Source organism: Triticum dicoccoides, chromosome 5B (genome assembly GCF_002162155.2).
Source record: "Triticum dicoccoides isolate Atlit2015 ecotype Zavitan chromosome 5B, WEW_v2.0, whole genome shotgun sequence".
NCBI classification, from domain to species: Eukaryota; Viridiplantae; Streptophyta; class Magnoliopsida; order Poales; family Poaceae; genus Triticum; species Triticum dicoccoides.
In genome coordinates, this window is record NC_041389.1 from 593,610,337 (window position 1) to 593,638,075 (window position 27,739).

Genomic DNA, 27,739 nt, shown 5'->3' on the forward strand with positions numbered 1-27,739 from the left:
ATGTAATTATATATATACAAAAATGTTCATGCATTGTTTTAAAATATTGCCGCATACAAAATATATTCACGTAGCAAAGGATATGTTCATGTGTTTTAGAAAAGTGTTCATATATTTTAAGAAAAAAATTGTGCATGTTTGAATGTGTGTCCATATAATTTGAAAAGGGAAATTTCCAAGCATTAGTCCATAAAACAAGGTACAGAAACAAAATGTAAGAAATTAGTCTAAAAGATGAGAGGAGAAACAATAAAGGGAGGATGAATGAAAGAAAAGGATAAAACTAAACACAAGCAAACGGCTCAAATACACGAGGGAGTGCATGTTTGCACGACAATTAGTTGGAACGGGTGTAGAATATGAATTGGCCCAACCAAGGTAGTCAACATCGGATTGAACCTCCAATCATAGGATCGCAAATTGTAGACTCTTAACTATCAGTGTCATAGAAATGAAGATTCTACTAACCAAAATCGTAGAATCAGATAGTTTGGATTGTAAAGTCGTAGAATCGTGATTCTGACTACCTTAGCCCTGATCATGATAGTATGTTTTGGTGCCTACCATTGTGAAATCGAGAAAGAAAAAAGTAATTGTCACATTAATCATGGTGTGTTGTGCTTACAAACGTTATTGATCCAAATATCATAATTGTAATCTCCAACCAATTCCTACGATGAGGACTACCGTTAGCCCCCGTAGTTACGGATGTCTAAATTCGACAAATATAAGATTCTGTCACAAGAGCTTGCATAGCGGCACGTGCCAACTCAACTATCAGGTACTTCCATTTATAAAAATTTCTTGTAATGTTCTTGAGAATTGGCTCTGCCTAGATCCGATGTTTTTGTATTGACGATGTGAGGACTTGGTAGGACAGGAGGGGCAAGGGTTAGGGGCATCATCAAGCATGGAGATGAAGGCAGATGGGCAAGCGCATAAGGAAAGATGATGAGGCTTCCAATGGAGATCTCAGGACTTTAAAATCACCGTGATGATGTCAAAGATATGGACAAAAAAAATGTAAGATTACACTTTATAGTTTATAGTTTCCTCATAGATATGTGTCACGTGTCCATAATATTGGGGTACGCCAGCATTTTGGCAATAAAATGTTAAAGACAATTTTAAGTGGTTTTAAGAGTGTCGGTTCAGGGAGGAATTCACCCAAGAGATGGATTACCACCCCTATCTTGATGTTTGAATCCCCCTTTCGCCTCCTTAAATATCCCCTAAGGTGTTGTTATATTTGTGTTTTGTTTTAGTTAAAGAGTCCATTGTAGTTGCAAGTCCGCGCATATTATAAGTGTGCTCCTTCAGTTTGCTTGATTTTGATCCGGTCAAAAGCTGGAATTGTTCTTTAACAAAAGCTTGCTTGAGACCATAGCTTCAAGGGGGCCTTCCTCCCGTGGGTTCGATAACTCAAGGTCACCTCAGGAGAAATAGGCGAGAATCCTTTCTGGTCCATTTCCCGGTCACCAAAGGAAGTAATCAATATCGTCAACCAGATAGTAGCACATGTTGTATTCATGCCCATTGACAGTATAGTGGAAAGGATGAGCTTTTCCATCAGTCAGCCTAGCAAACAATGGTGATCGCTACAGCACATTGATGTCACTATGAGACTCGGGCCAAAGAAAGCGTGCCAAATCCAAAGATCCTGTGTTGCAACTGCTTCAAGACCGACGATGGGCTTCTTAACATGACCCTGATATTGCCATCGTAAAGTTTTTGGATAGTTTTTCCATTTTCAGTGCATGCTGTGTGATCCGAACAAACCTGGCCACCCTCTTGCTCCCGAGATTGCCAAGGCCTCTTGTTGTCTTCCACAGTTGGTTCTCTCAGGTACTAAGGTCCAAACACCATGATCACGGCGGTTGTAAACCTGGCCATGGCATCTTCGCATGTGCTCTCGGACATCCATAGGTACCCATCCCACGAATCAGCGGTCTTGCCACATGCAAGCACCCGTAGTGTGGCCGTGCACTTTTGGAAACCAGAGAACCCAATCCTTCCCACAACGTCTTTCTTCAAGATGAATTAGTCATCAAAGGACCGGATGCATCATCGCCGTCTCATCCGTGTAGCCCTCCTCGTCGGAGGAGCCGTCGGACAACTCAACATAGTGCTCGTATATGTATTTCATATCCCAATCCATTGCTTCAAAGAAGAAGGGACAAGTATTTAGCTCGAGCAATTCACTGAGTAGTTGCCGGGCATGGTGAGCATGGTAGGAGTCGATGGTACCTGCACAGCGATTGGAGGAGAGGTATGGAGCAGCGGCGGAGGAGAAGCGGCGTGGAGCCCGGGTGTACCGTTGGAGGTGACGCACTCACCGAGTTCCGGCAGGGTTGGAGCATGGCGGCCGGGGCCGTGGAGTGGCGGCGAAGGCAAAAGAGAAAGACAGAAGGAGAGAAAAATGTGAGGATGGACGCGCGGGGTCCGGGAGGGGTTTTGGGTGGGCCGGGGATGTCGGAGTCTTACGTGGGCGCTATCCGGACTCTGGACTGCAGCAAAGCCCCCGCCCCCCTTTATCTCGTGTTTGCTGGAGAATGTACGTCCGGATCGCCCGGTGGACCGATACATACTCATTTGGATGTATGGCCAGTGGCGGAGCCACCTCCCGGCGACCCTGGGCAACTGCCCGGGCTTTGCCCAGGAACTCCCATTGGAATATAGATGGAGATGGAGAACTACTCATGAGTTTTAGTGGGCAAATACCCATGAACCACATCCCTTTGTATTTTGCCCCGGCTTCATGGATTGGCTAGCTCCGCCACTGTGTATGGCTCAACACGTCCGGACCATAAAGTCCGAACGGTTGTGAGTGGTTTGAGAGTCCACTTTGAAGATGCCCTCAAGTCTTTTTGAGGCTTTGGCTAGAGATGCTCTAGTGTTTCGACATGTTTATTTTGGATGAGAAGAAGAGAAGAAGAAGAAGAAGGGCTATCTGATCTACAAAACGAAACTGTTTTCATTCGCCAAAATAAGTTAAAATGGAATCGTTTTCATTGGAAAATATAGTTTGCCAACTCGAGTCTACTATTTCCCCCCTGCCCAACTAGTAGAGTCGATTGAACAAATTGGAAAACATGGTGCCGGGCTGCCGGGCGACGCGGCTGTCCCGATTCCAGCATCGGCACGCATGGCCGCACAGTCGTCGGTGGTGTCGGCCAGTCGGTGCGCACCCCACGCGAGCGAGGGAAGGTGCAACGCAACCGCGTACATACAGAACGGCAAGGAAGACGTGTGGAGTCGCTCGTAACCCAGCAGGCACGCACGTCGGAAAAAGTCAAATCCCGTTCGGCCCGGCCGCGGCGCATGCATGCACGGGAAGATTCCCGCAGCCCGCCCCATGTTACCGCTGCCACCGTCGCCTCCAGCTCACTGCAGAACCGATCCAACCGGACAGGTCGACTGCTTTTGTCCCCGCGCGCCTCCCCTCCCCTCACGGGAGAAAGAGACGGCCAAGGGAGACGCCGTCGACGCGTCCTGATCGAGCCGGGGGCCTCGGGTGTGATCGGGTCATCGGCGCGCACGGCTGGCTGGCTGGCTGGCCGGGCGCGACCTGTGGGCTGGAGTTTTCCCGGCGCGCGCGCGGACTGCGCACGCGCGGCGCGGGGCAGCTTCCGCCCGGTGGCCTGTCCGTCCGTCCGTCTGTCTGCACGTGGTACGTCGGCCTCTGCTGCTAACGAAAAACTCGTGCCGATACTGTTGTATTCCACCCGTCCCGCACCGCACACGTATACGTACGTGGATCGGCCAACTGATTGCCCTCACTGTCAGCGTCAGGACAAGAAGCGTGAGTACAAAAGATTGGTTACTGCTTGGCTGGGAAAGGGAAATAAACGAGGGAAAATAAATAAATGCCTGAACTAAAAGAGCGGTAGCGTGGAAGACAACGTTAATCAAACAGTAGTAGCAACAAATATGTGAAGGACGACATCTCTGTCGGTGCAACTAATTGCCGTTGCCGCTGCGATGGAGCACGAGGGGGCAAAGAAAAGAAAAGAACCTACGCTTTTGGCGCCAACAATGATTTTCTCACTGCCCCAAACTGTTAGGTGAGCACGGCTGCCCACATGCTCGCACGTACTGCCCAAAGCAGACGCAGGCCATGCTGATCGCCATTTTTGAAACCGAGCGTGTCGGGGATAATCATCATCATGAGTGAGATAAACTAAAAGGGGGAGAGGAATGAGTGAACGAGCAGCGAATCTGTTGGTGCATGCCATTCACCTCTGCTCTGCTTCCGTCCACCATGGCAATGGCACGCATCCTGGCCTAACCAATCTGTTATTTTCAGCCTAGTCGTCGTCACCCTTCCTAACTCCGCCGAACCAAACCATGAGGAGTCCAGTCCAAGCGCGATTGACTTGCTAAAACCACGCGACAGCTGCGTGTGTGTGTCTCCCAAACCTTGACGAGATGGCCCCGGCCTGCTGCTGCAGCCATTCTCGGCCCCAATCGCGCCGGGGCCCGGGGGTCAAACATTAGGCATTCTCAGTTGGCATGGAGTCTCACGGTGCAGTCGCAGTTCGGTACGAGTTGCTATTTTTCAGAGTTTGGTCCGCGTTCAGGTCCAGAGAGCAGATTGCGACGGTGCAACGGCCTCGTCAGATCCTCAAAAATTCGGAGGCTGAAAATAACCGACACTGCATTTTCAGCAACAAACTATACCCTTCCCCGAAAAGAATCTGCGTAATTTAATGAATGACAAATAAAAGCGTCTTACTACTGCGGTAGATTCCGCAACCGTTCGGTATATTCGTCTCACAAAAGAACGAGAAAAAAAAAAGCCTCCAAACAGACCAGATCCAAGAAGAGACGAGGAAAAGAAAAACAAGACGAGGGTAAATCGAGCGTCGCTCTCCGGCTCTCCGCCGCATCAAGCAAAGCAAAGCCGCGCGAGGTTGAAGGTAATGCAAGACAACTGATAACACCCTCCCTCCCCTCCGCTCTCCTCCGGCTCGCACTCGTCGCTGTCCTCTTTGCGTGCTCGGGACGCTCGGATCGCTAATTTTCCGGCGCAGTAGTCATCAGGGGGTTTATTGCGCTCCCTTGCGTTGCTCGCTTGAGCCTCACTCAAAGGCGGATCGCCACCAGCTTTTCCTTCCGTTAGTTGCTCCCGTACGTAGCTAGCGGCTCCAACCGAATCGGGTGGGGGACTCGTGGCTCCGATGTCGGTGGATCTGCTGCTTAGATTATGGTTGGGGACTGGGGCTGGTTTGAGATGCAGATCCGGTGTTTGTTAAAATGTCTCCGAGTTAGGAGGTTCTCATTATTTTGTTGTTGATGATGTTGATGGTGGTGGTTCTTTTAATCATGGTTTGTTTGATTTGTTTTCTTATGCCTTTCTTATGACTTTCTTGATCTTGAAGAAACTGATATAATGTTATGATTTTCTTTCTGGTATAAGAGTGCATATGGCTTGTGTTTTGATGGTTTGAATGTATATGTTTCTTTCATGTGTGGTGCATAAATAATGCATTGTAGTACTTGAGAAATTTGACAAATAGGAGTATAAAAGAAAAAGAAGTTCTGATTTTTGTTGACTTGTTAGCTAGGGCATGTGACAACCCATGACCTTGGACTGTGTAAACAAGTGCCCTGACAGTGAGTATCTTTCCTAAATGATGCCTTAAACAGAGAAGAAAGATGAGGAGTCTTTCTTAGTCTATTAGTTGCACTAATCAGATGACAGTGACTCCCCTCAAAAAAATAAAATCAGATGACAGTGACTTGTTGTCAAAAGAAAAATCGAATGACAGTGACTTAAGAGAATTCTGTATTTTTCGTGGCTGCGCTCTTTTTTCACTTGAAATAAGATATACATTCAGAGCTCAAATCTGAGTACTATCATGCATGCCGGAGCTTTCCTGTGGAAGGTTCAGCCACTGTATCTTAATCAGTAAAAAACTGCAAGTGGTTAATGGTGATTGGTGAGATTTGGGAGTAGAGTGTCGTTGGGGCAAGCAGCGGCATCAACATCAGGCTCCTGATTTTGACCGTGCCTGGGCTTTGAAGGTTTCCATTGCATGCTCCCATTGGTTGGACACAGCAAGGCGTTTCTTACATCTCAATCGGAACACTGTAACTTCAGCTCCCTACTCCCTCCGTCCTTTGAAGAGTGTACTTTCAACTTTGTTGGAAAGTCAAACCTTTTTATATTTGACCGTATTTATACAATAATGCACCAACATTTATGCCATCAAATTAGTAGATTAGATTCAATGATAAAATATATTTTCATCGTATACCTGTTTGGTCTCATAAAAATTGATATATTTTTGCACAAACTCGGTCAAACATTGAGATAGTTTGACCCTCCAACAAAGTTGAAAGTACACTCTTTAAAGAACGGAGGGAGTAGGTTATTTTGCAGTACCGTTTTGACCCAAAATTAAATCGCTCGCTGCAGTTATAGTTGACCATCTATTAAAATAGTCCATGTGCTTGCCCCCAATTATTCTTCCACACTATTCATGTCCTTGGTTCATGGGATACGAGTACACAGCCACTTCCTCTGTATTTTTGTAGTATGTGTACACTGAACTTCAGAGATAAGAAGGCGAAAAAAAAGGGTCCGGAACCTTCAGATCTGATCACACACTATTTAATTATTCCATAACAGCGTGGTATTTTTCCTATTTTCTTTCTGATTGGTTAGAGTGAGGAGGTTGGTGGTGTGTCATGGACTCATCTGAAACCTTTTCTATCAACGCAAGTTTGGTGGGCTCATGGATGGCAAGACCAACTCACACCTACTCAATTTATTCTGGTTTCTGACCGGTCTTCACACGGTTAATTTTCCAGAGCGGGGAGGGGAGGGGGGTAGATCCAACCTGGTGGCTTCGGGGAACGGGGTATATAAGGAGTTGCAGCCTCCTCTCTGCATACAACCCGTGGGCAGCAGCAGCTTCTTCTCTGCATACCAAGAAGTCGCCTCCGTTGCTTTCCTTCAGCAGTGCGCGCCCCTCCTCTCGAGATCTTCTCCGAGTTCCTGAGATCTGGTGAGAGTTCTCCCTGATCTGGTTAGCGTTTCCTTCGGTTTAGTCTCTAGTTTGGCGCCTGATCTTCTTGCAAGAGGCGTGGTTTCCATGCTGTAGCTGTTGCTTTTCTCGGTTTCTCTGAAGATGCTTGCTGTCTTCAGATCTGGCCGAGGGTTGGTTTGAGATTCATTGTCTTGATTTAGTTAGTGGTCTGGATAGTAGTGTTCTATGCTGTGAATTTTCATTCGGCCTGCTGTCTGTTGCCGCTGCCGGTGAATTGGATGATTGGTGTGATCTCCGTTCAGTCTGTCATGCTCCTTGTATGCAGTCTGCAGAAGTAGGCACAGCGTTTTCACCTCAAGTTAGATCATGCTGTGAAGCTGCCAGGATCTGATTGTTCAGATCTGTTCGTGCTTATTTGCCGAATTAATTGAGTAGAAGATTTCTTAGAACATTTATGTAGCTTCAACTCTGCATTTCTGTCACATACTGTCTTTTTAAGATCTGAATCTCGGTTGCCTCTGTTTACTCTGAGTCTCATGTGCAGTAAGACCAGAGTGGGTGCCCTGTTTTGCAATCCTCTGAAAACCATTAATCTTTGCTGTCGTCACAGGTTGTAAGCAGCCAAGATGGTGAAGATCTGCTGCATCGGAGCTGGCTACGTCGGCGGCCCAACCATGGCTGTCATTGCCATCAAGTGCCCGGCGATCGAGGTGGTTGTCGTCGACATCTCCAAGCCCCGCATTGACGCCTGGAACAGCGACACCCTCCCGATCTACGAGCCCGGCCTCGATGATGTTGTCAAGGCCTGCAGGGGGAAGAACCTCTTCTTCAGCACTGATGTTGAGAAGCATGTCGCCGAGGCCGACATCATCTTTGTGTCCGTGAACACCCCCACCAAGACCCGCGGTCTGGGAGCCGGCAAGGCCGCCGACCTCACCTACTGGGAGAGCGCCGCCCGGATGATCGCCGACGTGTCCAAGTCGGACAAGATCGTCGTCGAGAAGTCCACCGTCCCTGTCAAGACCGCCGAGGCCATCGAGAAGATCCTGACCCACAACAGCAAGGGCATCAACTACCAGATCCTGTCCAACCCGGAGTTCCTCGCCGAGGGCACCGCCATCGAGGACCTGTTCAAGCCCGACAGAGTGCTCATCGGTGGCCGGGAGACCCCCGGGGGCCAGAAGGCCGTCCAGGCCCTCAAGGAGGTGTACGCCCACTGGGTGCCCGAAGAGAACATCATCACCACCAACCTGTGGTCCGCCGAGCTCTCCAAGCTCGCCGCCAACGCGTTCCTGGCCCAGAGGATCTCGTCCGTGAACGCCATGTCGGCGCTCTGCGAGGCCACGGGCGCCAACGTGTCTGAGGTGTCGTACGCCATCGGCAAGGACTCGAGGATCGGTCCCAAGTTCCTGAACGCCAGCGTGGGGTTCGGCGGGTCGTGCTTCCAGAAGGACATCCTGAACCTGGTGTACATCTGCGAGTGCAACGGCCTGCCGGAGGTGGCCAACTACTGGAAGCAGGTGATCAAGATCAACGACTACCAGAAGAGCCGGTTCGTGAACCGCGTGGTGTCGTCCATGTTCAACACGGTGTCCGGCAAGAAGATCGCCGTGCTCGGGTTCGCCTTCAAGAAGGACACGGGCGACACCCGGGAGACGCCGGCGATCGACGTGTGCAAGGGCCTGGTGGGCGACAAGGCCCAGGTGAGCATCTACGACCCGCAGGTGACGGAGGATCAGATCCAGCGGGACCTGGCCATGAACAAGTTCGACTGGGACCACCCGATGCACCTGCAGCCGACCAGCCCCACGGCGGTGAAGCAGGTGAGCGTGGTGTGGGACGCGTACGAGGCCGCCAAGGGCGCCCACGGCGTGTGCATCCTCACCGAGTGGGACGAGTTCAAGAAGCTCGACTACCAGAAGATCTTCGACAACATGCAGAAGCCCGCCTTCGTGTTTGACGGCCGCAACGTCGTCGACGCCGAGAAGCTCAGGGAGATCGGCTTCATCGTCTACTCCATCGGCAAGCCGCTCGACGGCTGGCTCAAGGACATGCCCGCCGTGGCCTAAGTTCACCTCGTCGGCCGGCCGGATCGGAGGAAGAGCAAGAAGTGGTTTGACCGTGATTCATTCTTTATAGTTTGCATTTTGCAGGAGAAGCATCCACATTTTCTCTCTCGGCCATAAGAATTTAGTAAATCTTCATGTCTTGTTAAGTTTCCGATACATGTTTGCGCCACCCCGTCTGTAGATCTTACTTATAATCAAATCCTCGGGCCCCTGTGCTGCCTGAGGAGGTTTTTCCGTTGTATCCCATGAACGAACTTTGTAGCCTGTTTTGCTGAAATCATTACAGAATCCAATGTGTTTTTTCATCAAGTTTGTAGTTGCTCCTCATTTTTTGCTCGTGTGTTTTGCTTCACTCTAGAATTGTAGCTTGTTGGCCAGTAGCGTAATCGACTAGTCACATGATCCCCACTGAACCAGAAGGACCCAGGAATGGAGTTTCAGTTTCCTCTGTCGCGGGATATGTTGCAGGGAGCAGACAGAGAGGCCACGCGGGCCGGTATCGATGCGACGCGCGGGGCGAGCATCCTGCAGCAGGCCCATCTCTCTCGCCCCCGGGTCGGCACGCATCTCTACCGGCCTACTCCACACGTCGTTCAGTTCCAGCTTCCATCCTCCACTGGTGGGATGCTATTCCCCGTCCCACTCCACACCGGCCCGGCGCCCACAGCGAAGGCAAAGTCGTCGATCGACGCCTGTGAACAACAGGTGGAGTGCTAGCGTGGATGATGCCGGCCGGTGATCGCGCCAGACAACTTTGATGATCGAATCTGCGGCGGAAACCGCCGTGCTGGGTCCTGCAGGTCAAGGTCGATCGCCAAGTGGTGCGTGCAACGGCGCCAAGGCGCGGGCGCGGACGCGGGCGTGCATGTGTGTGTGCCAGTCGACGACCCAGACCTCACCTGGACCGCGTCGTGTAGGTGTGTGGATCGGCGTTCGTCCCGCTTTCCCACCGACACCCACGTACGTGTTTGTGCGCGCGCGCGACACCTTTCTCCAGCTCCGCTTCACACTCGTAAACACGCTCATTTCTGTGAAAAGAAAAGAGGTAATTATACCGGGCGTACACCAACTTGTGTGGCGATAATATTTCTAGCACGCAAACTTACAAAAAATGTAATATTTTTATGGGTACAAAGTGAAATATTTTGAGCACACAAACTTAAAAACACGATTAACCGGTCGAAAAACTTGCTAACCTCTTTTTTAGGAAAAAAAGAAACATGCTAACCTGGTAATCCAAATCACTACGAATCAATCAAAATCACACTTTTGCTAAAAGGGACAAAGCTAAAAAAAATCACTAACAAGGTTCGCGATTAGGTAAGTCGCATTTTTCTACTTACGGCCCCTTGGTTTTTTGTAAATCTCGTTTTTACATGAGCCATTCGCTGGCTAGATTGCTAAGGATTGAAATGTAAATTTATTGAAAACTAAAAGGGCCAGTTTTGAAAATAGAAAGATACATCTACGTACAACCTGACGATCAGCCGGGGGCATCAAGATCTTCCTATGGAGAGCATTGCACGATGCGGTTCCGGTGAAACCATCCTAATTAACCAGCAAATCGATATGGTCAGTGTTCGATATGCCGATTGTTCCATAGGATTTTATATATGCACTTGTTCTGCGGTTGCAGTCCGGCACATGAACTGCGGAAACTCCTCGAGCTTGAACCACTCAATGCTACTGCCTCGGGGTTCGTTAGATCGGGGTCAGCTATTTTGGAGGCCCTAAGTGACTCGGTGTCTGGTCACTATCCAGGTTTGTCACTAGTGAGATTATTGGAAGTTACTGTTGTTTCTGTATGGTACCTGTGGTGGATTAAACGAATGGTCACACATGAAGATGGCACCCCTCCAGTAGGAAACTGAAAACTATTTATATGAGCTATGTGCACAAACTTTGCATAGACTACTCCGAGAGCTAACACATGGAGAATGTCAAATGGTGTAAACCGGGGGTTGGTCTGCTGAAACTCAATATTGATGCTTCTTGTCACAAAAAGGAAGGGCCTAGATCGGCTGGTGCCATGATCCGAGATAATCATGGAAAATTAGTGGTCGCATCTTGCTCTTTTGTTCCTAATGCATCGGAAACTTATGTGATGTAGGCACTTGCAATAAAAGAGGGACTTTCTCTAGCGGCGTCCCTGGGTATCATCAAATTATTGCTGATCCGAGTACTTTGAAGTTAGTGAGATTTATGGGGGAATGACTAAACGGTCGACCGAAGGGGCAACGTTGTTTTCTCATTGCATCATCTTGCGACGAAGATAGGTAATGCCCATTTCAAGCGTTGCACCTGGGAAGCCAATGGAGTAATTGCACACATGAGATAGATAAACAATGTTACAAGAATCATCTTTCGTGTAATTGGGTAGATGATTCTCCCTCTTTTATTCTTGAATCTGCGCTTTTGTACTGTTTTGCGTTGATCAATAAAGCAAGTCATGATAGCGTTCTCATAAAAAATAGCTAAATGAACAGCCTACAAATACGTCTTATATTTTGGTACAGAGGGAGTAGAATAATAGAAAATGATAGCGATGCTAGACGTGAAAATGTACAAATCTAGCCCTTTTCTGAAACTTTAGCACAAAATGGACCAGATCCAAAAGCAAATTACAAATAAATCCATATGCATGATGCCCTAGCTAGGTTAGGGCGCCATGCTAGATAGCATGATGTCCCGGGCTACCTCTACCAAGGGCGTTGTGCTATCTAGCATGGCGCCCCAGCTCCGGGTGTTGTGCAGATGGGTCATTTTGTGTTCCTTTTCTTGGATACTGGTCATTTTATGCTAAACTTTCAGGAAAAAAATGCTAGATTTGTTCATTTTTACACACGCTAGACATGAACAAAGCGCAGGAAACGCTAAATGCCTCGTTCGATCCTTCCCAACTATCTGAGCCTGACAGGCACGGAGCGGTGAGATGCATGCACATCAACCCTTCGTAGGTCAGGTCGCCATTAAAAGGGGTGTGGCTCTGGCGTGCACAGTGCACATTGCTCTCTGCATGTGAACACTGAAAATGATCGAATGTGGAGGCATATGGTATGGTCGAACCGAAGGGAACATTCCATCCACACCAAATTTAACCAAAAGTTGATAGCCGCACACTAGAAAGCAGGTGGTGCAGGCATCAACTTTACTTTAGCAAGCTAGCAGCATTTTTCTAAAAGGAGCACAGTACATTCCTAATTCCTTGTACTAGATGCACACATGATAGAAAGCAATTTAAGAGCACACATTACTCACTGTTCCACAATGTAGTGCATATAGATTTCTTTCAAAAGTCAAACTTTACAAACTTTGATCAAGTTTGTGGTAAAAAACATATATATATAGAATACCAAATACATACCATTAGTTACATCGCAAGACGTACTTCCATATTGTACTTTTTTGGTATTGGGGATATAAATAGTTTTATTTATAAAGTTGATTAATGTTTGTAAAGTTTGACTTTCTAGAAAAATCTATATGCACTACGTTGTGGAACGGAGGGAGTATTACATATAGGGCTCTTTTATGGTGCCATGAAGTGAATATGGGCCATCCATTTTTGTCAATTCGATGGATGATAGTGAATGATATCAATTTGCTCCAACACAAATATGATGGAGTACCACCCCAAAAATATTAGGAGTACATTGACTTTGGGGGTAAAAAACGGCAATTTCTATATTAAAAAGTGAAAAGTGAATCGAAATTAGTAAAAATGTGTTGATATTTTATTATGCTCACATCACAGTGCAATTAATTAAAAAAAAGTCCCCACGTCAAACCCCAAGAACCTAATTTAACCATGGATATCGATTTGCTCTGTCAGAAAGGAATGTTTACTATTCTTTTTCAGTTATTGCACACAGATAGCTGACGGCATCGCCCAAGCCCATTTCGGCATGTGTGCAAATTTGGCACAAACCCACCCCATTTGTAAAGTCTATCATTTAACCTATATAGAAAGGTGGGGGTGGGAAGGTCTTAAGAGATGCTAATAAAGAGGAATTGCATGATGGCGGCCAATGGATAGAGAGGGGAGGACGGAGATCAATTCATTGATTCAAATGACTGTCTCCCAACCGCTTTCAATGGAGGCGACGACGAGGACTCGCTGTGGATGGCAATGTAGAGATATAGATAGAGATAGAGATAGAGATAGATGTTGGACAAAAGGAAGGGTGAGGCGATCCCAGCACATTCCTTATCTGCAAGAATGACGTACCTCGATTTCACGAATTGCGGCGATGGTGGATGGAGATGCAATCTCTGCAGAAGTTTTCGACTCTACAATGCACGAATTTTGCCATGAAGCATATTGGTGGACATGGTGGTGCACTGTGAACGATCTAGAATGGTTGGTTGGTGTCCAGTAAGGTGTCCAGCAAGGATGCGCCCGTGAGGGGAGGGGTAGACAATTACCCTGGCAAGTGGGTCAAATCTGTTAGCATCGCACACGGGCCACGGCCAACCACACGGACCGCAGCCCACCGTGTTTTGCTGGGCCGTGCACATAAGCAACACTCCCATAGTGTCTGGCCCGATACCTGTGTAAAATTAGTGCTTTTGCCCTTGCACGATTAAGGTATCTACAATTCTATACTAGTGCCACTCAAAAAAAAAGTTCTATACTAGTTATCATAGTTCTACAATAGTGCTAGCAAATTTTATCTAGAATGTTGAGACACAGTAAAAAATCAGATTCGAAGTTGATGGGAGTAATAAAGAACAAAGCGTCGAATGATCTAGCTGTATGATCACGCCGATACTGCACTGCATATATGCAGAATCTTGAACATATATATACATCCACAACAAACTAATCCTGCTAGGCAGCTAGCTAGCTAGAAAGTCATAAAAGTTTAGGTTAATACAATACTATTGTGCAAGAAGACCATATACTACTACTATCAAATTGCTACATGCCAAGGGTCAAGTAGATCAAACAGATAGGCTGAAGCTAATTAGGTGGGCATATAATTTTGCCATGAGATCGAGACTTGCACGGGCCTGTCCAATAATGAGGCGCAGTGCAAAATCAATAGCAAATCCTGTCATCAGTAGAAAGCGTTGTACTCCATGCATCGTCTTTGATCAATACCCGTCTGTAATAGGCTCAAGATCCAGCTCGGTCTCAAGGGATGCTGTAGGAGAGCATCGATCAATCAGCTGGAAACCCTAGCTATGGGTAGCGCCTTTGGTTATCCGCCTTCCCTGATCTGAGAAATGTCATGACTTCAGAGTTCAGATATAGCCAGTAGGGAGATAATTCTGCATAAACGGGAGTAAAAATGAAATCAGAGTAGGTTAATTACACCATAGAAACATGCATATGTGCATGATATGCATGTCTGAGAGAGAGAGAGAGAGAGAGAGAGAGAGAGAGTCAACAAACAGATCTATAAAAAGGATGTAATTAAACACGAGAAAAACATTGGTGAAAACTTGGGACAGGATATGCCTCGCTTTAGTACACGGTACAACAACTATATACTCCCCCCTTCCTAAATACAAGTCTTTGTAGAGATTTCACTATAAACCACATACGGATGTATATAGGTGCATTTTAAGTTTAGATTCATTCATTTTGCTCCGTATGTAGTTCACCTAGTGGAATCTCTACAAAGACTTATATTTAGGAACGGAGGGAGTACTACCTAGTGCATGGAATGGATAGTACATGCATGTATATATATGTAGTACACTAGACATTATACGAACTTGTTCGTCCAATCGATCAATTCACATGTACTATACATATTGAAGATCTCCGTGTAAATGGGTTGCAGCTGTATGCATATATACGTATCATCCGTAAATACATGGCATGACATATTGATCTGACAGTATGTACATAGATGGTCCCAGCTAGCTAGATATTGGAGTACAGTAGTACTCGTGATATATGCAACCGCAAGGAATTAAAGCCTACTATACATACACAAATGTATAATTCTATATCCAACCAACTACTAGTATATATCCATAGATAACACGTAACAAAGCCCTATTGCCTAATTTAGTTTTCGGATGGGAACATTTGGTTTTCAGTGTGAAATATCACCGTAAATTTTGTGCAATAGAAGACATGCATGAAGATGAAGTGACTAGCAAAATCTGGGCAAACAATTAGCAGATCAGGAAGTCAAATTGAGGGAAATAGCCAACTAATCATTCATGTGTTAACTCAACTGAAGTATGTGAATAAATATTTTAAAGCCTCCAACATGGAAAAAATAAATCAAAACATGTGCTTATATACATAAACTATCTCACAAGGTTGCACATTTTTCAAAGTTATTTTGGAGTATCCATTATCGGCTTCCTGGATTTTTCTTAAATCTCAGTCCTCTAAAACTGTTTACTAATTATTTGGCCTAAAATTGCAGTGCTCAAAGTGCAAGATTTTAACAAAACTGAAATTGCTATAAACTTTAGTCTGTAGGCGGGGGAAAGATGTTTGGACGATTCAAATATTTATACAAAGCTTATAAACCGGAAATTCACCGGCGCGGACGAGCTCGTGCGCTATCGGTATCTAGAGGCGTTCGTTTCCATCGAGATGCATAATTTCCGATGTGGGACCGATGGGAGTTAATGTGTGTGCGTGACGGGCACTGACGCCGTGGGAGACGGTGTTTGTGGCTGACCGCAGATGGGTTTGACGGCGATCTAGCGACGGGTCGTTACTCGCGATGGCCGGCCCGCCAAATGTTTTTAACCCAGCCCACGGGTACGTTGTTCTGTTCCCCGTTCGATCCCCAAATCGAGAGAAGAAACCCTAGCGACGCAACATCTTGTCACAAAATCGGAGTAGAGAGATCAGTTAGGTCGAAGAGATGGCAGATCCAGGTGCTGATCCAGATCCAGGAGCAGGTGGGAGGAGAAGGTGCAGGTGCTGGTTTCCATCCTGGTTTCCATCCTAATCCACTGCCACTCCATGTGCCTGCTCGTTGCTGATCCCTGCGTGCTCCGCGAATCCTTTCGTCTGCAGAAGGGTGGTTGGGGTTTCTGTAGGGGCAAGGAGAGATCTGCGATGCGCGCATCGCCGGCCAGCGATGGCTTCGTGAACTGGCTGCCAGAGATTGCCGAGGCCACCTGTGGGAAGGAAAGCCTCATCTTCCAGTACAGCCTCAGCCAGGTGAGGTCTCATCCTTACTTCCTCCTTCAAAAGTCATCTCATGTACTACCTTCTTGATTCCTCCAACGTCATTTGCTAAGCCAAATAACATAGTAGTATACTAGAAGAAAGGTACTTATCGTGGATCTAGAATTTTTTCACTGGATTATGACTTGAGACTAGACCTCTGAATTTATCTCTGTAAGTACGCTTCAGTATAAAAGAAAAGGGTACACAAACATTTCCATGTACCAAAAGAATAATATGTAGTAGATAGTTTATCAAAAAGGCTGCTATGATGTGTAAAGTATATACCAGGTCTTAGTCAACTGGCTAGCAACTGCAGCTAACAGGGGTCGCTCATCTAAACATAAATTAAATCATTAGTTTTTATGCGTGATGATTTTTTGTATGACCAGATTATCTTTACTGACGATTACCTTAGGTTGTAAAAATCATATGCAATTTTTAATCTTAATCCACACTTTCAACTTCCAAATATGATGTCTGCCAAACACTGGCCCAATATTTGAGATATCGCAGCAGCGTTTAGCTGTAGAGATATCACGGTTGCATGTCTGTAGCTTATGATCTCCATCAGGATTTTCAGAACTTTTTGGGGAAAGTGGCAGTTCCATCCAAATCGATTAGGTCAGAATCGTGGGTGAATTGATATTTTTATTCAATTCGATGGGAATAGCTATACACATGTAAAGTTCTAAATCTCCAACTTACTATGTCTTTGTTTTCTGAGATTTTTATACTTCCACCTTTAATTGGTTCTCGCTACTCGGGTTTGCCCTTAGTTTTTCGATCTACACAATCTCAATCTTCAGAGAGATTCGGGAATCTTCATCAGCAAGTGACCCTTGCTGAAACAGTGATATAGGAGTTAGTGAACATAAGGAGGTAACTCATGTTTCTCTGAAACTTCCAAGAAACCGCAAAACAAAATGTTACCTTTAGCTACCAAGAAACCGAGCCTAATCGAGTCACATCACCGCAGTCCGAGAGATTAGTATCTTCTTTCCCCAAATATACAGTTTATATCCACTGAATTTTGCATGCTATTGCAGCTAGTCAGTCACACTAGCCCTGTTTTACCTCGATTTGGTTCACAAGACATACACCAATCTTGCTGCCACTGCAGGAATTCGACTTAATTTCTGAAGTACTAAGTATTCAGTTAATGTATACGTCACTCTTCGCTAATTATACTTGGATTGTTGCTAGGTCGAAGAAGAAACTGGTATAAAGTTAAATCTACAGGGCATGGTTGATCTTACTGCTTCGCCGGACCCTGCTACTGGGTGCAGAATGCTACCATCACCGGTAAGTGGCCTGCATTCCCTTCCGTTCACAATTAAGCCATAACTTCTGTTTCAAAAAAGAATAACATAACTTGACTCAGATTGGCTTCCGTGCACTGGGCAGACCTGATGATAACATTTGATATACGTAGTTTGGGTTCCTTGCCTCATTATACCCATATGTTTTTGTTGAGAATCACACGCAACACAAAAAAGCAGAAGACAGATGGATGAATTCAGTTCGCAATAACTTTGCAGATCTGTAATAATCCTGCTTGGAAACATAGCAAAGTGTACTGCATAGCAATTTTGTCATGTGATTCAGCAAAACTTCTATAAATGGGATGTTCATTTGGCATCATATACCTAGAATGGAAAAGTTCTCTTGATCCATGCTGACGCAATTTCAACACCTGTTCTAAGAACTTACACTTGCTCCTGGTTGTGCAATACCTCGACTAAACATCTTCCTCTTTTTACCAGGGTGGCTGTGACAAAGAGATTGGCATGTTCCTTTATAGGGGGCACGTGGACGAGGAGACTATTAGGCTGGTCATAGTGGGAAGTAACATATACTAGTATCATGCATATGATACTAGTGTATGATACTACCTCCACAGTGCATAGTAACATAAAGTAGTATCATAGATGATCATATTTATTGTCATGCATGACACAAAGTAGCATAGCATTTAACATGATATGGTATCTACCTATGTTACTCTAACCCTCTCTCTCCTCTTTAATTATGTGCCACATAAGCATATTTGCTAGTCCCAAGTGCATGTTACAGGTTATGTTACCCCCACTATGGCCAGCCTTAGGCTCTCCAAGGGAAGGAAACGGGCCTGCGGGACCATGTCGAGCTGATCAAGCTGCGTGTGGTCCCCTATGACCAGCTCTGGCGCACGACGTCAGATGCAAAGGCGCTCTCGGCAATAGCTCTGTACGAGATGGGTGCCAATAGACTGCATAAAGCTTCATCAGTTATACCCATCCTTCGTCTAGCGAACTTGCATGTTCAGCAAGCATGTCCTAAAGACAAAGGATATTCTCCTCTCACTTGGATGACATGGATGCTCTACAACACCCTAAGTCCCAGATTTCCAGCTCTATATCCCAAGGACATTTTCTGCATCCATGCACATCCAGGAACATGTTCTAGCAGGCTTCTTCAAGAGAATTAAATTTTGTCCCCATAGTAGGAACTACGACAGTGTCAATTTTTTTTCTCTGCATAGCTTCTTAGTGTTGCTTCCAAAGCACTCATCCTGTCAGCGCATGGGTGGCGCTCGCTAGATGAACTTCCGACTCGCATTCTGCATCAATTGGATTGAATTTCTTAGGCCTCATCGTTGAATGCAGTGTTTAATTACATGTGATACACAGCTGAATTTGAATATCCGACAATTCGTCTTAAGATAACGCAAGAACAGGTCATCTGCACATATAATGCTAACTGAAGATTTGGCAAACTGTTGTACCTCTTCCTCCAGCCTGGGGATTCAGGGGTGTCTTTGCCCGTAGAATGCTCAGATGCTGCTGCAGACAAGGCAATCGCATTGCAATTACTGTTGACCGGAGCGTCTCCCACATCACCAATGCTGGACTCAGCAGGCTCACACTCCATGGATTTGTACGTCTCGTAAGCAACCAAGGGCTGTGCGGCAGCGAGATCTCGCAGTGGAAATCTTTTTCGAGAAGGATACAACAGATCAGCTGCTAAACGTGTACCTGTCGACGGGAAGAGAAACTGGTAGCGGAAAAGTGTACCTGTCGACGGGATCTGACAAAAACTCGACTTCAACACCTCCAGCGGCCGACATCTGCATCGCCATGAGCTCCTGCTCTGTAGGCGGCTATGGCGACATCTGCATCGCCATGAGCTCCTGCTCTGTAGGCGGCTATGGGAGAAGGAAGATATATTTCTTTTACTGGTCAGCGACGCTGAGACAACCATGGGCCCAAACATGGGTACCCATTTACTTTTGAGAGTTGGGCACCCAAGTACCCTTTCGGAGGACGCCATCTCAGTAGCGGAAGTTGACGGCGGCATTCGGTTATGGGCCACTCCGACATTCATGTTCCAACGGAACAACACGAAGCTGAGCCGCTACTTTCGGGTTAGTTTGGACGGTGGAGCACCTGTACTCGACGTCAATGCACACCATAGCAGTAAATATGCTGTGCTACGCGTCATGGAGTCGTTCGTCCAGCTAGCGGGAGCGCATGAGCTCGTCCACACCGTAGCCGTTCTCGCTTATAAACCTATTATCTTAAAATAATTACCATTATAGATCGTCATCCATTTCTTACTCCTGGAGGCACGATGTCGCCAAGCAGTCCCATGTCAAAGGAAACGTCCGGAGGCACCAACGACGACGACGGTGTCTGCACCGCGGACGCCGTGGGGCTATAGCTAGTTGACCTTCGCAGTTCGTCGCCGCCGTTGAGCTGCTGCAAAGACGGCGGCACGGAGCTAACGGCGGACTCCGACGATGCAGGATTCATCTGTTGTCGGCGCAGGGGCGGCAGGTTGTACAGCTGCTGAGTTGACACGAACGACATCTGCTCGGCGAGCGCAACGGTGGCGGCGCCGTGGAAGTGCATGCCGCCGCGCTGGAAGGAGGTCTGGTGGTGGCAGTGCTGGCCCTCGTAGGTGGTGATCACCACGGAGGGGTCCTCCGACGACCGCTCCACCCGCTTCTTCACGGTGCACTTGCTGTTGGTGCACCGGTAGTAGCTCCTGCTCAAAATCGAAAGCCAGTTCGGTGAGAACGTATGCATATACCCCGAAGAGAAAAGTTGAAAATGAACCGCCACAAGAAGATTGCATGCTTTCTATGCCTCATCTCAAATATCCTCACTCCCCATTAGTCACCCGTATCTACTCTGCAGATTCTGTTAGCTACATTGGGTAAGCTCTCTGCCCTGCGGATTCTACAGCTACATGGGGTAAAGCTCAGTTGGGAAAAAAAAGATTCCATAGCTTCTAGAAGATGGGTTGGGCAGTCATTTCCAATAGAGACCTCTTTCCAATACGGTAATTAACTGAAAATCTCATATATACTGTCTATAGGGAATAGCTGATCAGAAACAAAAGGTCCAAATTAATCGCCAACCGCGTCTGATCAAACAGCAACACCATGATCCATACGTTTGGTCAAGGTCGATCGTTATAAACTGCTTGCGCATGATTTTCTCTTAGAAAACGCTTGTAGTTTTCTTTGAAAGAAAAAGGCAGTAGGCCGAAATAAGAAACCAAAAGCGTCCATGTGTGCAAATAACAAATATTACTATTAGAACATTATAAGCAACACAAGTGAAGTGATGGATAGATGTGGATGAAGTACCTTGGGAAAGGGCTGTTCTTGACGGCTTTCTGCCCATACTTCCTCCATCTGTACCCATCCTCGAGGTGATCAACTTCGCTCTTGGTCACGAAGGCGAACCGCTGCTGCCGCGCCCGCTTCTGCCCCTTCTTCCCTGCCGCCGCCGCCGGCTTCATGCTCCTGCGCGCACACATACATATCAACACTTGATTCTGTCAAAGAAATACATATCGACACTTGATTTTTCGGGGTGAATTCTTCATGGATGGTTAGCTAGTACTCCCTCCGTCAAGAAATACCGGGATTGCTCGCTAGCTAGCATGCTTAGCTCAACATGTATATTATGAAATTAATATGTACTTGTCTGATCAAACGATCGGATCTAGAAGTGATGATGTATAGTACGCACGCGCAGTAATACATGCGTACGCGTATACGAATGGCGTACCAATACGCGAGGAAAGGGGACGAAAGAATAAACAAAGAACCCAAGAGGCCGGTGTAGAGTAGAGAGTGTGGAGAGAGAAGAAGAAAAAATAAAAGAGAAACCGCGTGAGAGTGAGTGAGACCGGGAACGATCTACTACTACGTATAGTACGCACGCGAATCACGGCGGATCCGCGTGGACACGTCGCGGCCCGCGCGCGCTGCCGGAATTGCCCCTCGCGGACGCGCGATCCGCGTAACCATGTCGCAAGCAAAGCGAGGCAGAGATGAGAGGTGGACGGGCCGCTAGACTCACGCTGCGTCGGCGGCCTCCTGCGGCTTGTCGGCGTTCTCCGCGGCGGCTGCGGCGCCGTCGCCGCTGGAGCAGGAGGAGGCGGCGCCTGCGGGCTCGCCTGACGCGGCCGGCATGATCTCGTCCGACCGCGCCATCGGGACCGGCCCGGACGCGCTCGCCGCCGGCAGATCCAGCGGCGGCAGCTCCCCGGCGCCCGCGCCAAGGCCATCCGACCATCCACCGAGCTCCGCGAACACCGACGACGAGTACTCCGCGAAGGCGTCGCCGGCGAACGGCGGCCAGTCCCCGCCACCGCCCACACCTTCCGCCCTGTCGCCCGCGGCGCCGGCCATGGCCCCCGACACACGAGCACTCCGATCCGGCCGGCCGATCAAAGCTAGCTAGCCGTCCTGCGTCCTGCTCTCGCTGCGAGAGAGCCTAGCTACACTGGCTGTGCACTGCACCGGGGCTGGGGTTGGTTCTAGTTGTAGCGTGCGGCCGGGCCCTGGACGGTGCTGCTGGCTGGGAGTAACAACTGGGGAGAGTAGGACTGGGGTCGCGCATCATTTTTGGTGCGGTGCGGAGCGGAGCAGACGCGTCGATAAGGAACGGATTTTTGGAACTTTCTCACGGTCTCGGTCTCCGTCGGTAACGTCTTGGTGGGTGGGTGACAGACGACTTGACGCTGGTGACCGGTGACAGAGAGAGAGAGAGAGAGAGAGAGAGAGAGAGAGAGAGAGCAAGTAACTGTACTTCCTCAACGAATTACTGAAAATTACTGGATGTCATAGTAAAATCTCATGTAACAACAATGGGATCGCACCAATCATCAATGGGAGCTAGCTAGCCAATGCTATCCCCGGAGCAGCTGGGTGAAATATCCATGCCGGAGTAAGTTTTTTTGTTCGGAACGACATTGGATTATATTGAAATTGTAAGTGTTACAGAGCACCCCAGCAAGAAAATAAATTACACTCGGCTCCCTGGGGAACCGACCAACTCTTTAAACCAACGCGGGCTACCGGCAATAAATTTTTTTACTCAATATGAAAACGTCCCCCTACTAGTGCCCCCCATTGCCCACCTACGATGGAATCATGATATTGGCGCACTTTGATGCTCGAAAATTCTTGGAATTTAGATTATGATTAGTTACTATTACCTCCATCCCTAAATAGATGGCGTATAAATCCAATCAAAAAGTCAATGCTTTCTAAGTTTGATCAAACAAAAACATAAAAGTAAACAATGGGAAAGCAATATAATTATATCCACATTAGATATATTTTCATAATTTATTTTTTCAATATTGTAGTTGTTGATATTTTCTTCTTCCAATCTGGTCAAACTTAATGAGCATTCACTTTTTTTATTAAATTCATACGCCATCTATTTAAAGACAGAGAGAGTAGTCTACTGTTGTTGTAGTAGTAGCAGCAGTAGCACATATATTTACCCCAGGTCAATTCATTATATAATTTCACCATACCACTAGTTCGACACGTATATGGGCTTCACTAAGGCCATGGCCATGTACAATGTACTCCTGCTAACATAGGTGCCTCAAGAAAAAAAAAGGGACCATTTATGACATTTTTTAAATAACATATGATTTACCATGTCATTGATTAAGAGTTTAGACAAAACTCACAAAGCGGGGAAATAGGAGTTTACTGCCATAACAATACTCAAATGCTTAGTACTGGCCACAAAGCCCAAGACATCTCCTCTTTGATCTTAGCAATAATGGTCATGGAAGGGGCGACGGTTCTACGAAAGACCCCTGCGTTGCGCTCTGATCAAATTTCACACAAAATAAGTATCATCAAAGAGGCAAGCACTTATTTATGACATTAGTTTACACAAGTGCTTAAGAAGGGGGGTAGAAGTAAACTTTGGCTTTCAATGCTACGCGGTGTCTTCGAGAGATAATTGTCATCCTGATACCGCTGGCATCGCTGTCAGATTCTGTTAAGCACATATGTGACGCATTCTGCATTGTGGACACAATTTAGTTTGAGATGTAATAATATTATGTCTTCAAGCATGGGTGCATAAGCACCCAGCACTATATATGGCCCAAGGGCATCTTCAACGGCAACCCGCAAAAAATCTCCCGCATCCGTCCGCAGACAAGGGGACCAGTCTGCGGACACGGATGCGGGAGGCAGCCATCCAACGCTTCCCGTATTCTGTCCGCCAGGAAATTCAAATTCAAATCTACATTGATCCACACAACGCGTCAGATCACACCTGCGCCGCATTACATCCCCGATCATAACCAAAAGGAGGCAAATTAATATGCTTAGTTTTTACATGTCCGAATTCAAAAGAACATCAGTTCAGCAGTACGTGCATTATTACCCTGCCGGAGCGGCCATCCCAGCAAGATGCTTCCCAGTCAAGGAGGTGTCGTCGACGCAACGTAGGCAGCCTCCACGTCCACGTCCACCTCCACCGCGTCCTCATCTTGCGCCACCGCCAACTTGTATTTCTGTCACTCCAGCATCTGATAGCGGACGGACTATAATTCTAGCATCATCATCCAAAGAGTCGATATTCAAGGTCAACATCTTGGCATCCTTCGCATTGGCGGCGATCTTCACCCTCTTTCCCTTGAGAGCGGCATTCTTCTCCTCGAGCATCGCCTTTCTCTCCTCGATCATGGTCCTCCTCTCTTCGAGCTTGATCTTCTTCTCCGTCGCATCCATCAACTACTTGAACCTCTCCGCCTTCCGCTCCTCCTTGATGCCCGAGTGCCTCATGCATGCATCTTCCTTCTTCACCGAGATCTCCTCGAACCTCTCCATCAGCTTGGTTGTCCCACCTTCTCGCTTCGCCCTCTCCTCCTCCCACTTCTTGCCCGACAGATTTCTTCTAACCTTCTACGACGGTTCTTGGGCTGGGTCGGTAGGGTCACTGATTTCTTCCTCGTTGGCTTGGTGGGTGACAGACGACTTGACGCTGGTGACCGGTGGCAGAGAGAGAGAGAGCAAGTAACTGTACTTACTCAACTAATTACCGAAAATTACTGGATGGCATGGTAAAATCTCATGTAACAACAAACAATGGGATCGCACCAATCATCGATGGGAGCTAGCTAGCCAATGCTATCCCCAGAGCAGCTGGGTGAAATATCCATGCCGGAGTAAGTTTTTTTGTTCGGAAGGACATTGGATTATATTGAAATTGTAAGTGTTACAGAGCACCCCAGCAAGAAAATAAATTACACTCGGATCCCTGGGGAACCGACCAACTCTTCAAACCAACGCGGACTACCGGCAATAATTTTTTTTACTCAATATGAAAACGTCCCCCTACTCCCCCCATTGCCCACCTACGATGGAATCATGATATTGGCGTACTTTGATGCTCGAAAATTCTTGGAATTTAGATTATGATTAGTTACTATTACTCCCATCCCTAAATAGATGGCATATAAATTCAATCAAAAAGTCAATGATTTCTAAGTTTGATCAAACAAAAATACTCCCTCCGTCCGGAAATACTTGTCTCGGGAATGGACGTATCTAGATGTATTTTAATTCTAGATACATCCATTTGTATCCATTTTTTCGACAAGTATTTCCGGATGGAGGGAATATAAAAATAAACAATGGGAAAGCAATATAATTATATCCACATTAGATATATTTTCATAATTTATTTTTTCAATATTATTGTTGATATTTTCTTCTTCCAATCTGGTCAAACTTAATGAGCATTCACTTTTTTTACTGAATTCACACGCCATATATTTAAAGACAGAGAGAGTAGTCTACTGTTGTTTTAGTAGTAGCAGCAGTAGCAACAATTCCAGTAGTAGCACATATATTTACTCCAGGTCAATTCATTATATAATTTCACCATACCACTAGTTCGACACGTATATGGGCTTCACTAAGGCCATGGCCATGTACAATGTACTCCTGCTAACATAGGTGCCTCAAGAAAAAAAGGGACCATTTATGACATTTTTCAAATAAGATATGATTTACCATGTCATTGATTAAGGAGAAGTAAGCGGGGAAATAGGAGTCTACTGCCATAACAACACTCAAATGCTTAGTACCGGCCACAAAGCCCAAGACATCTCCTCTTTGATAGTAGCAATAATGGTCATGGAAGGGGCGACGGTTCTACGAAAGACCCTTACATTGCACTCTGATCAAATTTCACACGAAATAAGTATCACCAAAGAGGCAAGCGCTTATTTATGACATTAGTTTACACAAGTGCTTAAGAAGGGGGTAGAAGTAAACTTTGGCTTTCAATGCTACGCGGTGTCTTCGAGAGATAATTGTCATCCTGATACCGCCATCATCGCTGTCAGATTCTGTTAAGCACATACTCCCTCCGTCCTTGAAAGAGTGTACTTTCAACTTTGTTGGAGGGTCAACTATCTCAAAGTTTGACCGAGTTTATGCAAAAATATGTCAATGCTTGTGACACCAAATAGGTATACGACGAAAATATATTTTATCATGAATCTAATGCTACTAATTTGATGGCATAAATGTTGGTCTATTATTGTATAATTACGGTCAAACATAAAAAAAGTTTGACTTTCCAACAAAATTGGAAGTACACTCTTTTAAGGACGGAGGGAGTATGTGACACATTCTGGGTTGTGGACACAATTTAGTTTGAGATGTAATTATATTATGTCTTCAAGCATGGGTGCATAAGCACCCAGCACTATATATGGCCCAAGGGCATCTCCAACGGCAACCCGCAAAAAATCTTCCGCATCCGGCCGCAGACAAGGGGACCAGTCTACGGACACGGATGCGGGAGGCAGCCATCCAACACTTCCCGTATTCTGTCCGTCAGCAAATTCAAATTCAAATCTACATTGATCCACACAACGCGCCAGATCACACCCGCGCCGCATTACATCCCCGATCATAACCAAAAGGAGGCAAATTAATATGCTTAGCTTTTACATGTCCGAATTCAAAAGAACATCAGTTCAACAGTACGTGCATTATTACCCTGCCGGAGCGGCCATCCCAGCAAGATGCTTCCCGGTCAAGGAGGTGTCGTCGACGCAACATAGGCAGCCTCCGCGTCCACGTCCACCTCCACCGCGTCCTCATCTTGCGCCACCGCCAACTTGTATTTCTGTCACTCCAGCATCTGATAGCGGATGGACTATAATTCTAGCATCATCATCCAAAGAGTCAATATTCAAGGTCAACATCTTGGCGTCCTTCGCATTGGCGGCGATCTTCACCCTCTTTTCCTTGAGCGCGACATTCTTCTCCTCGAGCGTCGCCTTTCTCTCCTCGATCATGGTCCTCCTCTCTTCGAGCTTGATCTTCTTCTCCGTCGCATCCATCAACTACTTGAACCTCTTCGCCTTCCGCTCCTCCTTTATGCCCGAGCGACTCATGCATGCATCTTTCTTCTTCACCGAGATCTCCTCGAACCTCTCCATCAGCTTGGCTGCCGCACCTTCTCGCTTCGCCCTCTCCTCCTCCCACTTCTTACCCCGCAGATTTCTTCTAACCTTCTACGGCGGTTCTTGGGCTGGGTCGGTAGGGTCACTGATTTCTTCCTCGTTGTCTTGGGCGGCGGTCTTGGCAATGAAAAGGTTCCACTTCGGCTACCCATTCAACTTCAACCAAAAGTGCATGACGGTGAAGGACTTCTTCTCCAACTTCTTGTACACCGCACAAGCACGAGTAGACTATAAAAGTGAAACAATGCAATTCCGTGTAGTGAGCAACAAAACAATACATGTCCGGAGTGATCAACAACACTAGAGCATATCTGGCTACTGATCAACAAAACTAGAGCATATCCGGCTAGTGATCAACAAAACTAGAGCATATCCGGCTACGGATCAACTTACTTGCTCGGTGGTTTGTGCACCGCTAGGCCACCCTGCAATACTTGGAGACGGCCTCTTGGATGGTGTACCATTGATGGTTGAGGGACTTCCACTCATGGTTGCAGATCAACGCGTCGGACTAGGGCGTGAAATGCTTGTGCTCATGCAACCATATGTGAATGTTCCTCCAAAAGGTTGTGCCCTTTTGCTTCGGCCATGGACAGGATCGAGGCTAGTGGCCAACAATGCGTCGCACAGTAGCTCGTCCTCCAACATGATGTTTGGTTCCTTCGGCACCTCCGGCACCTCCATCTCCGGCAGGTTCTCCAACGGTTCCATGTGTCGGCGGTGGA

At 46.8% G+C, this 27,739-nt stretch overlaps 2 protein-coding genes across 3 annotated transcripts; one reads left to right on the forward strand and one right to left on the reverse strand.

Moving 5' to 3' along the window:
* The first annotated feature begins 6,872 nt into the window (after positions 1-6,872).
* Positions 6,873-9,373, forward strand: LOC119311874 (UDP-glucose 6-dehydrogenase 4). Its single transcript, XM_037587585.1, has 2 exons — positions 6,873-7,013; positions 7,606-9,373. Exon 2 carries the CDS (start codon positions 7,622-7,624, stop codon positions 9,062-9,064), a length of 1,443 nt encoding a protein of 480 aa, XP_037443482.1. The 5' UTR covers positions 6,873-7,013; positions 7,606-7,621; the 3' UTR covers positions 9,065-9,373.
* Positions 9,374-13,880: 4,507 nt separating this feature from the next.
* LOC119311875 (probable WRKY transcription factor 57) lies at positions 13,881-22,107 on the reverse strand. 2 transcript variants are annotated; one of them, XM_037587586.1, is made up of 4 exons: positions 21,572-22,107; positions 20,851-21,009; positions 19,787-20,243; positions 13,881-14,338 (listed from the first exon to the last, which is right to left on the reverse strand). In XM_037587586.1, the coding sequence occupies exons 1-3, from the start codon at positions 21,901-21,903 to the stop codon at positions 19,799-19,801; spliced, it is 936 nt and encodes a 311-aa protein (XP_037443483.1). In that variant the 5' UTR covers positions 21,904-22,107; the 3' UTR covers positions 13,881-14,338; positions 19,787-19,798. The 2 variants fall into 2 exon arrangements, 1 of the variants encoding a protein (XP_037443483.1); XR_005151177.1 differs by lacking the exon at positions 13,881-14,338 and adding an exon at positions 18,826-19,188 and having other exon boundaries at positions 19,271-20,243; positions 21,572-22,106.
* Positions 22,108-27,739: the final 5,632 nt, after the last annotated feature.